Below are 13541 nucleotides of genomic sequence, written 5' to 3'. Positions count from 1 at the left end.
GGGCAGCAGACATTTTACGGCACAGGGCGCAGCCATAGTGGGTGTATCAGCCGACCCCCCCTGCTCTCCCCCACCCCGGGGCAACATGTTTACACGCACTTGTAACAAAGGTTCGCGCACTAAGCAAGCATTCGCGCACTCAGTACGAGACGCCCATTGGCTAAAGCAGTTTTTCATTCTGCGCGCGTGCTAATGTAGGGAGAGGGGTGGGGGAGTGCGGAGGGGGGGTCGGCTGATACACCCACTATGGCTGCGCCCATGCCAAAAATACACATAGCGCGTCACAGAATCGGTCAATATCAAATCTGGTTGGATTACTGAAAGCTAATAGGAAAGCTTTGCAAGCTAACCAAAAGCGCTTTGGCACACTACAAATGTGTGTCTCCCTTTCATTTTTCCAGACTGTCTTTGTAATACATCATTGTGTTCAATGAGATGAGTGTACAATCATCTTTGTATATTTATTGATGTAAAAAAAAAGAGCAAGCAAATAAAAAAAAAAATGTATGTTGAGTAAAAGTGCATAATGTATTCAATAATGTTGAGTCAATGTGTAATACTTGAAGAGATTCATGTGTGTGCATGCATTGTTGCTGATCATTTCAGAATATGTCATAATAATTACAGTGCAAAGTTCTTTTAGCAACCATGTCTTTTTCATCTCTCTCTCTCTCTATATATATATATATACACATATATACACCCTATGAAGGGCCTTTTTATATGTGTGTCTGTGTCTGTGTGTTTGTGTGTATGGGGGTATGTGTGTTTTGGGGTGTGTGGTTATGGAGTCCATTATTACAATGTGAATGATTTTATGTGAAAATGTTGAAGTATTACACAACTTTTTTTTTCTAAATTTTTGTTTTAAATAATTTCACCTGGTGTTGCATTACATTTGGGCTTCTTCATGTGAGTGTTTGTTGTCATGTGAGTTGCTGAATTAATGCAATCGAAGTGTCATGCATAGCATCAATCACTAGCAATCATCTTTGGGCTTCTGTGATGGTTGACTTTGTGAGTTTTAAGGGAGAAAGGTGAAAAAAAGGTAGCTTCATAGCTTTTTACTTGCCCTATTAATTCAGGCAAGCATTTTTTTTTCTTCTAATTTTTCCAAACAAATGCCCAACTTTGATTTTCACTTGCCACGGGTAATCAGGCAAGTGATGATGTATTAAATTAATAATAAACAGTCAAATCGTTACATCATAACCCAGAGCAAAAGATATGGTGCATAATTATATTTTTGAAACTTTTATGGATTTAGAGAATGCATAAAAGATTAATCAAACACTCAGGAAAGATTGATTGATTGATTGATTGATTACTTTATTGTCCACTCTGGAAATTCTTTGTATATTGGATATCACAACAAAATAAACATTGAATACATCACAAGTACACCACAGACATATCACAGAATACGAATGAAACTAACTCATATCATTAACATATCATAACGTATGCACCATACCAACCATACCATACCATACCACCATACCATTGTGGGAATGTGAGACGAACCATTACAAAATCAAATAATTACAATTTTGTAACACCTTACTGCCTCCCCCTCTCTCTCTTTTGTTATTGCAATTTTGCAACAATTTGTATCACATATTTAGGCCTACTATGATAGTATGCTTGGAAACTTTAACTTCACAAAACTTCAAACTTTTCTCAGACAGGAGAGAGCACAATCTATGGCATTACCTAGCTTCTTCAGAAAACGTAGAGAACATTTGCTATAACATCTTTTAGGAATTTAGTGCGAATAAGTACTTTTTATTGAAACTAGACCTACATGTATTTACTTTCTGAAACTTTCCATTACCGGTACTGGGGCGTTGAGGGCGTTAAATTGAAATGACGCAGTACAGTGCAGTGACATCGGAGTTTACCATGCTCATTCAAATATATATCACGGAAATATTTCGTGCATATAAGTACACGCATTCGGCATTGTGCTAGCAAACGTATATTTTTCTGTCGCGCTTTCGTTACACGTGCAATTATGCTGTGCAGCGCTATTGGACCGGTGTCTTGATTCTACTAACGTTAGTCAGATAGAAATGGCATCAATTAAAGGCATGGCGGTGATAATCTACCGACTCTGCCTTGTCGGTCTCACATTCATCTCAATGGCTAGCTGCTCTCGAAAGGTAAGCAAACCTTTGGGTGAAATCAGTGTGGGCAAAATCGTTCTAATTCGCTTAGATTTCTGTCGAGTGATTCCATCAAGAGCCGGCCTGTAGCTGTAGGAGCGCGGCTCCAACGCCTGACGGCTCCCGTCGCCTGTGCTTGCCTGGCCGGTAGTGATGATCGCCCGGCGCCCGGTGCCCTTTTTACACGATCCCATGATGATATTACCGGTTATTATGCAGTCATGCAGTCAGTCAGTATATTAACTACCCAGTATGCTGTCCTGTTGCATGTGTCTGTCAATCCTTGACGAGTTAGATTTGTCATGTAAGTAAGTCATATCTACCCGGACAGTAGTAACGTTAGAGTAGCCCAGGCCTACTGTACACTGACTGTAACACTCAAACAGTTAAAACGTTCCTATCTGGTGATTCTATGGTTTGAGGGGTCTAGATATCGCGCACGAAAATATGTGATGCTCTTATTATAGAAATTATTCCACAATCGTACCTGAATTTTTAAATAAATATCACGAAAATGCAGAAAAATCACCTCCCAGAATCTCCTGATAGCTGATGATGATACGATGACGGAGTACCGTAGTGCGCTGTCGCCGTTTGTATGTCGGACTTAATTTTTTGCGTTCAATTTCTCGGGGTATGTAAAGGTCGCGCAGCTGCCCTATGTAGTTTCATGTGTGAAAGTGTCTGCCCCTCTGCAGCTGTAACGTGCTTCGGCTTTCGTAGAATATTATAAACGATCGATCGAACAAATTATGAATTCTATCGGCTACGAACGAGACAAGTGAGATGACACGTCTAGGCTACAACATCCTTAAAACAGATTTTAAGCTATGGTAGGTAAATTACAAGGTAAAGAATTGGAAATTTAGTGAAAAATTTGTTCAAAAAAATTGGAATTTTAGTGGAAAATTTGTTCGAAATCAAAATTTCTTACCTGCATGCTTTCTTCTCATGTTTAGCGGTTGTCGGGTATTTTTATTCCATGGGCGTATCGGCAAATTTTGCGCTTAGTCCTACACGTAATATTGCTTGCTAAACGCAGTTTTGCTATGCGCGACCATTACAAGTTTGTAAGTCCCTGCGCGAGATCTGAATACCCTTACTATACTCACTCAGTGAGAGTGTGAAACAAAAGTATTAAACCATGAAAAATGTCTGTATAGGTTATATAGGACTGTAGGCCCTATTTCTTTATGAATATGACTGACTGCTTTATGATGATGATTATACTAGAGTTTTTACAATAATCACTGATAATCGTATGACTAAAAAGAGGTTGCTGAAACCAGTGAAGGTAACCATACACGGCCCCATCGGGCATACCAAGCTGTAAGAGGTGCCAAACTGCAAGAGGATAGAGTCAAAAGGGGCCTGAGATTTCAATCCTTGCAGAATTTTGGCAGAGGCAAAATGACAAACATACATGTACGTAGGGAAAGCAGTCGGTCACGTCACATACTATAGACTACACACGACAGCACAGTTTGAGGAGGGCTATAAAATTGGGACGCAGAAAATGAAAACAAAAGGGATTGGTTGGCAGTCACAGGCAGGGAGCCAAAACAGATGGGGGGGGGGGGGGGTCTAACAACAATAAGCAGTGAACAGACAAAAGGCAGAGGTGGGCCGTTGATGATCCCAAGGATCATAGGGGGCAACTTTTGAAGGATAATTTGATGAATAGAGTGGCAGCATCAAACAAGATATTAAACAGGAACAACAAAAGGATACAGAATGGGGTTGGATTGTGTGAAGTCATTTCATTCAGAGCTTCTCAACCTCTGCTGGTTCGGATTGTGTCTGGACGAGTGCCCAAGATTCAATGTCTTGTACAATCATGTCTGCGATAGAGTGGTTAGGGAAGTTGAAATGGTGGCAAAGTGGAGTATCAAGCTTGGCTGTGTTGACAGTTGATCTGTCCCCATAGCATCTTTTTGAGTGTGGTGTTGCTTTCCCCAACATACGGTACTGGATCCTACAAACTCTGCAAGTGATGAGATGCATGACTTACAGACTGTACGTGGTTGTGCAAGTGATGTTGCCCTTGGTATGATGAGAGGCAGATAAGAGTTGCTGGTCAAAATATTACCCACTTGGGTGTGTATGATTACAAGTGATAATCCTACTGGCTCACGACCCGGGTGAAGTGATCAGAAATGTTCTTGTCTGAAGACTAGAACATAACTTTCCCAGCCTTTCTGTATTTATGCCTACATACAACTTGAAGTTTGTCTTCAGTTTAGCTACAAGGTAAATCTACATAGTACTGTAGCTAGGTGGTTTGATAGTGTAGAGCCTTCTGCATATCGCATCCTGCTGTTGCCAGGCAAAGAAATCGGTCAAGAGTCCCGAAGCATTATTTTGAGGTTCAAATCAATATTGGCCTTTATGCAACCCTGAATGGCATAGATGCTTCCTCTAAAAATTAAAGAGTCAAGGCCCAACTGATCCTGACCCTAGACATATTAATTACATGTGTATATCTGGAATTTACATTTAGATTTAACTTTACAAAATAAAGATTTGAGTAAAACATTCATTATAATGCAGTCATCCAGACAAATTAGATATTTTCTCTTTTTTTAATGTGCCAAATTCTGTTCAAAAGTATATCAGGTGCTACAGAATGTCTTAACATTAGAGATTTGTTATTTCACTGATTTTTTTTTCGCTGAAAGTCGAGGCTAAATTGATCCTGACCCTAGGCCTATTGATAAAATGTGTATATATAATGGAAAATTTAGCTATACAAAAAATAAAGATTTGAGTAAAAACATGCAATATAATGCAGTCATCCAGACAACTTAGATATTTTCTCTTTTTTTTTTTTTTCAGTGCCAAATTCTGTGCAAAAGTATTTCAGGTGCTACAGAATCATACAAAATATGTGTATGTTCTTAACATTAGAGATACGTTATTTCACTGAAATTTGTTTTAAGGAAAGAAAAAAAAAAAACAGATGAAGAAAAAGTAAAGAGTGCAAAGTTTTGCACCTTTTGTACAGCAATGAGAAACTCTCATAAATTGAAGACGCGTAATACAATCCAATATGACTCTCACATTGCTTAAACTTATTTCCACTTGTTCTTGTTTCATTTTCCTGAAGGTTGGGGAGAGTAAACTTCCCTTACATCAGGAGCAAGATGCCATGTCGACACATTTTCTTGCCATTGAGCATTCCTTTGATCAAGGTAAGACACACTCGGGACTAAAAATGTGACCACCCAGCTCAAAGCCCACAAAAAGTCGCAGAGTATGATTCTCTGTAATACGCAAACCGTAGTCTGAAAGACTGACTAACCTTTTAAAGTTTACATCTTTTTAATACCTGGGAGAGTAATCTCAGCTACCTACAGTAAAGATTTGACAGCTGGAAACAAAACCGAAATTGAGATGTATTGTTAGCAGGTTTTGTGGACTGTATTTTTTTTTTTTATTTATTATTATTTTTTTAACAGGCACCTTTTAAATTACACTTTGTATATATATGTAAGAACTTAAAAATTCATTTTGGCCTACTTTTTGTGGGTTTTGAGCCACACGCTCACATATTATGATAATGTTGTTTGAGATATTTTGGGATTGTTACACAAAATATTTCAATTTTATCCATCAAATCAGAGAAATTTTTTGTGAAGGCCAATCAGATTCAGTGAGCCATTGAAATGCTAGTGAATACTGTTTATGAAAGCTATATGAGGGTTTAATTTTTTCAAATTTTGTAAATCACTATTGGACCGCAAGTATATTAACATGCAAAAATATCTTGAACTGACAGGCATTAGTGCACTTATGATAGTGTCGGTGTCAAAATCGTGATTTTTTTAAATGTGTATTTGTCATTCAGTTGTATATTGTTCTATTCCCTTATTTCTATGTTATCAATGATATTTGGAGACTGTTACAATGATTTTTATGCCTGAGTGCATGACAATACATGACTTGAACTTGAACTCTGTGATGGTCATTTTTTTTTTTTTTTTTTTTTCATTTCAACAGGGGCAACACCAGAGTTCAGCAGTCGAGGAGTTCTCAGCTTCCGGTCTAATAAACAAGGCTTCGGCACATTTACCCAGCATGCACCACTGACAGCCGGCGAGAAGAGAAAACTTAAGGTGAGGGTCGTAACATGTCTTGCACTTCGAAAGATTTTTGAGTCTTATTTCAATAGCAGGTTACACTATGTTGGTGGAGTAGGAAACGCCATCATAATAAATAGCAAGCTGAAATTACAACTTAACTCAGTTCAAACAGTGCATGGACACTTGTGATATCTTTTCAACCCATTATATTGGCAACTCTTTACAGTTTTCCTGCTTATCTGTAATGAGGATATTCATTGAACCTTCACGCAGAGAGATGCCATTATCATTATTTATTTATTTCTATATCTATCTATCTATCTATCTATCTATCTATCTATCTATCTATCTATTCATTTATTTACTTACTTACAATGTATGCATTTGTTTATTCATGTATGTTTGCATATTTTTGCTTAAAAAAAATAAGGCTTCATGGTAAATACTGTTATTTTAAAGTCCCTTCATTATAATGCCTATTGCAGGAAATGTCAAAATACTGTTTTACCTCAAAAATATGTGTTTCAGCCTTCAGAGTGCTGTTTTCCATGTTGGAATCCCTGACTACATTAGGTAGAATGTATGAAAATCCTCAATTGACACATAAACATCAACCTTTCAATAATCTTCTAAAAATTTGCCGTCGATGCTCTCAAACTTTTTCTCTCACTATTTTCAGGATTTGGCTCAACGAGACGGTATCTACAGGGTTCGAGTACCTATCCTCCTGGAGGAGAATGCAGAAAGTAGTTCGAAAGAATTTGTCTCAACTTTCACCAAAGCAGTGAGTGTAGAGTCCATGTCATACTGTGCAGGGTATGTAGTGTCATAACAAACTGTCTAATTTTTTTTTTTTATGAATCGGGACTTCCTGACAATTTTGTGATTGCCTACTTCTGGAGTACAGCAGTGGACAGAGACAAACCAGGTATTATTTATTTGGGAAGGAAACTAATTGTTGCCATCCTTCATTGAAATATATATATATATATATATATATATATATATATATATATATTTTTTTTTTTTTTTAAACTCAGATATTCATGGTATTTGTACTACTACTACTACATACACAAACTTGATGTACAGGGTGTAGACACATGAGCCAGCATGTTCATGCACAATGCTTGTACAGTACTATACTTGCACTCATATGTAAACAGCTATAGCTCACTCTTGGATTGTAGTTAATACACGACATTGTACTTTTGCATGTTGTTAAATTTACAAAAAATATGTCGGACTGAGAAAATTCACACACACACACACACACACACACACACAAATAATAATACCCCCCCCCCAAAAAAAAAAAAAAGATATGCAGTATATACAGAATTTCCCTTTATGAGTTTTGCAGAATTAGTTTCAAATTACAGTTTCAATAGTTTGAAAATGATATGGCATTGTAGGTTTCCTTTTTTTTTTGGCTGTGATTCACAAAGGCAGTTTAAGGTTTACAATTCATGATTATAGTCTAGTCTTTGACTATCAAAACAGGCATGAACTGAAATGTAACTTGCACTGTGCATGAGTCAACATACTTTCATCATTGATTGTTGGCATGTAGCAATTTTTTTTTTTTTGCTTGTCAATCATTACAATGCAAAATATGCAAAGTCTACAGTAACTCCCTGTTGCAGGTACACTAGTAGACTGTTATATTGCCACTGATTCTGGGTCTTATACATATGTACCTCCCCGACAATAAAAAAGAGAAAAAAATATACATACGTGTATAATATATATATGTCTTTTTTATTTTAGTAGATCATGAAAAATTGTTTATTCTGCTATTGTATCCTCTACATTTCTGAACAGTGTGCAATACTAGAGTCCCGCCTCTCAGAAGAAATCACCGTCAACGTTGACCAATCAGGGAATGTTCTCGGCGTGTCCATTGTCCCCCTGAAGGGATCATGTGACCATGAGTCGGCGATAGAGTCGGCGTCGTTGGACTACTTCAACACCACCGTCTCATTGTCAGTCACTGTGGCGGGCCCTGCGTGAGTTTTTTTTATTAAAGGCTGAGTGCAAATTGACCTAGTGTAGTGTTTGTGTGTGCTATTTGGTGTTTGTAATGATGAGTGTTTGTGTTTTTGTTCAGGGTATGCGAGTGTGTGTGTGTGTGTGTGTGAGTGTGTGTATGTACGTGTGATTTTGGTGTACAGGTATGTGAGTAATTTGGTATTTGGGTGTGTAGATGTGAGAGAGCTTGAGACAGAGTAAAGGAAATAGAGTGTTACAAATTAAAGAAAAAATGAACAATTGCTTGAAATTGTCCGCATTTATAGTATTTCTGCTTTGGAAAGTCATTCAGGTTTTTAACATTTTTGTAAGCTGGCTTTGCTTTCTAAAAACTATAATGCAAAACAACAAACTGAATATTATAAATCATGTGTGAAGTAAAATACTGTGTAAAGAGTTGAGTTTTGCCCAGTGGACAATCTGTCACTTTCATGTATCCAGTATACTGTAAAAGTGGATATTTTTGCGTGAGTACTGGTAATTTTTTGCGCTAGGCTGGGCAAGATGGAATTCGTGTATTTTTAATTCCACGGAATCATGACATAAACTACTGGAGCATATGGCATGCAAAAATATTTGTGTGTTTTTATTTTCGCGTTAGCGTCTGGGTGCGCGAAATGCTCGAAAATTTCCACACCGCAAAAATTTCCACTTTTACACTATTGGATTGGATATCTCAGAGCTTGGCAGAACGTTCCATGGTATCTCTTGCTGTGTTTGATTGCAGGCCAGAGACACAGGTGTACATTCAGAAGATGGAGGAGGAACGACTTCAGAAGGAGAAGGGCAAAGGTCAAGATAACCGCTCCTTTTTTGGAAAATACGTAAGTATTCCCTGAAATTATTATGCCTCAAATCGCCAAACCATACTATGTTCAGTGGTCACCCTCCATAGAACTTGATGCGTACCTACATTCCTCCCCCTCCCCAGGGAAAAAAACATTGAAAAAATCTTGAAACATTAAAAGCTCTGTTTTGGAATGCATGACGTGGTAGATGTTTTCTCCTCAAAAAGGGGGTGGTTTTTTTTTTCACTCTCTCTCTTGCTTTTGCCAGTTTATCATAGGAGTCCTATTACAGTATTACACAAAATATGTTTTGGACATTCACTACTAGTCTTCTACACATGCAGTTAAAGTTGGACAATCGTCACCCCTAATGGTACGTTATTTTGTAAACTCCCGAACGACCAAAGTTTGTGCATGCAATTGCGCAATGCCAGACTTGGTGCTATATATCCATAAACGTGTGTGACAATGCTGCTACTGAGACACGTGTGTGTGTGTGTGTGTGTGTGTACGCATCATACACAAACATTGTGACCGCGATCTGCGGTGATTGGAGGAGAGAGGTCAGAAGACGCATGGCTCTTTGGCCTCTCTTCATGTGTATGCGCACTGTGAGTGTGCGTCCATTTGGCACTGATCGGAAGCTCTCGTGGCTCGGACAACCATTTTTGGTCAGGTGATTTAGAGTCCAGCGTGTGTTCGCTGACCCATTGAGCCAGCGCTATTCTCATTCGGTGTCACAACATTTCATACAGAATGGGGGGAGGCAGCGTGTTGCGTTCGTCTCCGTGCCGCACAAACCACTCGCCACGATTATAAGGCTTTAAAGTGTGGTGGATTAAATGCAAGTAAATCTGACATCAGTTTAATAAAATTCCTTTTTGTATTTCAAGAAAGTGTTATTTTGATGCCATTTTCCCCTTATAGTGTAAAAAACAGTTTATTAAAAACTGTGTTCAAGTTTTATGCTTGATACCCTATACTGTTTTGGGTATGTGACACCCCTGGTGACACCATTTATGTTTTACAGATGTAATGCCACTTTGGGGTGCAAATTTGATGTGCCATTAAACACACCATTTGTGTTTTACCGCCCATTTCAGGGTGTTTGTACGTGGAAGGTACACATAGCACATTTACTGTACATAGAATGACATACCATGGTACTGCTGACCCCTGCATGCAACCAGACACATATTGGCCCGAATTCACGAAGGTGGTACAAATTAAACCATGGTTTAAACCATGGACAAAAACCATGGAGCGCCAAGTGTTGCACGGAATATTTCGTTACAAGATTGGTCATTTTTGTCGACAAAATGACCGTTTCGACAATGAAATTATCATTTCGTGGACGAAATGTTCATTTAGTTACAAAATGTTGTCATTTCGTTACAAAATAATCATTTCACCGACGAAATGACTGATTTTGTAACGAAATTTTCCATGCGACACTTGGCGCTCCATGGTTTTTGTCCATAGTTTAGACCATGGTTTCATTTGTACCACCTTCGTGAATTCAGGCCATACTGTGCATGCATGTATGACAGTACTGCTAGTCTGTACCTGCTGTACGTAATCATGTGTGGATGATGTTGTTCTGTCAGTGATACAGTGGACTTTAAAGAGACAAGTTCACCTTCATAAACATGTGGATCGAGTGAATGCTGCAATATTAGTAAAACACATCAGTGAAAGTTTGAGGAAAATCGGACAATCCATTTAAAAGTTTATAATTTTTGAAGTTTCTGCTTAGTCACTGCTGGACGAGGAGACTACTACGGCTTGTGATGTCACACGTGTACACCAATATGAAGAAAGTATGAGGAAAATTCAAAATATTTTCATTTTTCTTGCATAATAAAAGAACACTTGACTTCCCTCTTTCAGAAGGCAAGGGGAATAATATTACCCTTAACATACGTCAGCGACGAGTCAAGGAAATGTGCACCTTTTTCCAAAAAAAAAAGAGAAGAACATTATGAAATTCTCTTTATATTGTCCTTATATCGTTGTATGCATATGACATCATACACACTAGTAGTCTTCTCATCTAGCAGTGACTGTGCAGATACTTTAAAAATTCATAACTTTTGAACGGATTGTCAGATTTTCCCCAAACTTTCACTGATGTGTTCTACAAATATTGCTGCATTCACTCAATCCGTACGTAAATGAAGGTGGACTTGTCCTTTAATAACTGTATAGTGTAGAAACGATGATCATTGAATGTTCGCATATCATGAAAATGAACAAACAGACAAAAGTACTGTATGGATTCTGTAAATGCTGTAAATGGTTTCATGGCTTCCCTTGACAGGGATCATAGCCATGCTTGGATATTTCATTAGGATGTGTTTTTAAAACCAAATCAGATAAACATGTCTCTCTGAACCTACAGTGTAGCAGTCCCCTTTCATAATTCTGAGATTGTGAGTATGTGTCCCGTTTGGGTACTGTCCTTGATGGACAGGATTCTTCACTATTCAAGAGCGCCCTCGCTTTTCACTTCTCCCACAGTGGATGTACATCGTGCCCGTGGTTCTCTTCGTCCTCCTGTCCAGCGGAGGAGAGCAGCCGCGAGGCTGAGGCAAGGTCATCGGATGCCGAACCAGTGAGCAATATTCCTGGAGGGAGAGTGAAAGGGTTAAACGAAACCAAACTACTTTGGATGCAATGAGCCTCTTTGGCCCGAATTCACGAAGGTGGTACAAATGAAACCATGGTTTAACCCTAAAAGGGCCGGGGGGGGGGCGGAATCCGCCCCCCCCCTCGACGTTTCGCGCTATAATTCTGTAACGCGAGAAGGCCTCATCGCGAGGCTTCTTGACTTTCTTCGTTTCAAGTCTCGCGCAACTTTTGAGACCAAATTTGCAACGTCCGCGCATACTTTTGCGAAGCCACGCCCATTTTTGTAACGGAATGTCGCTCCAAAACGGGCACAATTTTGTGATTTTGTGTACATTTCCTATGGAAAACAGTGCTCTGTCATGAAAGGCATAAAAACCTGATTATTTTTACATTTAATCACTTTCATTGATTAATTTTGTGCTAATTATGGTAGAAAAGTGGTCAGTGACAATTTCCAATGAAAAAACAAAGAAAAAACAAAAGTTGAAAAACAAAGAAATACATAAGAAATTCTGAAAACAATAAAATACATAAGAATTGAAATGAGTTTTGGAAGTTTTTGTGATGTACAATTGTTGAATATGCTAAAACAGATTTACAGATCAAAAATTAGACTCTCAATGCTTTTAATTAAGCTAAAATATCACCTTGAGCTTAATTTGCATAATTAATTAATTAAAATTAGAAATTGATTGTTTCAAAAAATCTTATAACACAATCTTGTAGATTATGACGCGGGTCTCACGCATGCAAAATTTCATCGCGATCGCACCACCGATGGCCGAGATCTCAGGGGGGGGGCGGAATCCGCCCCCCCCCCCCCCCCCGGTCTGAGCATAGCCAAAAAAGCCCGGCCCCTTTAGGGTTAAACCATGGACAAAAACCATTGAATGCCAAGTGTCGCATGGGATATTTCGCTACGAAATCAGTCATTTCGTCGATGAAATGATTATTTGTAAAGAAATGACATCATTTTGTAACTAAATGAACATTTAGTTAACATTTCGTTAACGAAACAGTCATTTTGTCGACGAAATGACCAATTTCGTAACGAAATATTCCGTTTGACACTTGGCGCTCCATGGTTTTTGTCCATGGTTTAGACCATGGTTTCGTTTGTACCACCTTCGTGAATTCGGGCCTTTGTGGTGTGCATGTGAGACCTGTCACTACATTTCAAGGCACTTTGTAGGTGCAAGGCCTTTCTGAGATATCATTCAGTGTTTTTGTTGGGTGTTGTTTCATGTCGTCTTATTTGTTTATGTTTATCTGTGTGTTTATTTGATTTTTTTTTTTTTGGGGGGGGGAATGGGACAGAAGATGGAAGGTAAAAAATGTTATTTAGTAATTGTGGCTCAAATATATTAAGGAAAAATTGAATGTTTGTATACGTACCACTCCATAAGACTTATACATTGTAGTCTTATCTTCATGTGCCGTTTTTGAGAAAGTCAACACAACTTTATGTTGCCCAACACAGGCAGGTGCAAAAGACGTTTAAAGAAAAGAAGGAAGAATTGACTGAAGATGTCTCCGTACATTTTCATGTATTTCTTATTTCTTGCTTTTGTTATAAAGAAATCCCACTTTGTTAGGAAGTTGAATTCCCATTTTTTTTTTGTTTTTTTTGTTTGTTTTTTTCACAGTGAGCTGTAAATGTGTGGATGAGATATTCAGTATTATAATAGTAGTGCTGGAAATAATGTGTAGTGCATACTGGATGTGCCACAAGCCTGAATTCAACTTGAGATACTTTGAAGAGTGCATCTTGTACTCAGGCCATGGCATAGTTCTGTCCATTTGCTGGATGATAGATGCAATGCATCCATCACAGGACAGACAAG

The 13541-nt window shown here is 38.3% G+C and overlaps 1 protein-coding gene across 1 annotated transcript; it reads left to right on the top strand.

Moving 5' to 3' along the window:
* The first annotated feature begins 2030 nt into the window (after positions 1-2030).
* LOC140236130 (ER membrane protein complex subunit 10-like) lies at positions 2031-11763 on the top strand. The gene is made up of 7 exons (XM_072316103.1): positions 2031-2162; positions 5272-5356; positions 6165-6280; positions 6927-7031; positions 8072-8256; positions 9006-9102; positions 11587-11763. The coding sequence occupies exons 1-7, from the start codon at positions 2073-2075 to the stop codon at positions 11653-11655; spliced, it is 747 nt and encodes a 248-aa protein (XP_072172204.1). The 5' UTR covers positions 2031-2072; the 3' UTR covers positions 11656-11763.
* The last annotated feature ends 1778 nt before the right edge of the window (positions 11764-13541 follow it).

Source organism: Diadema setosum, chromosome 12 (assembly GCF_964275005.1).
Source record: "Diadema setosum chromosome 12, eeDiaSeto1, whole genome shotgun sequence".
In the NCBI taxonomy this organism is placed as follows: Eukaryota; Metazoa; Echinodermata; class Echinoidea; order Diadematoida; family Diadematidae; genus Diadema; species Diadema setosum.
This window is presented reverse-complemented; position numbering and strand designations above follow the sequence as displayed.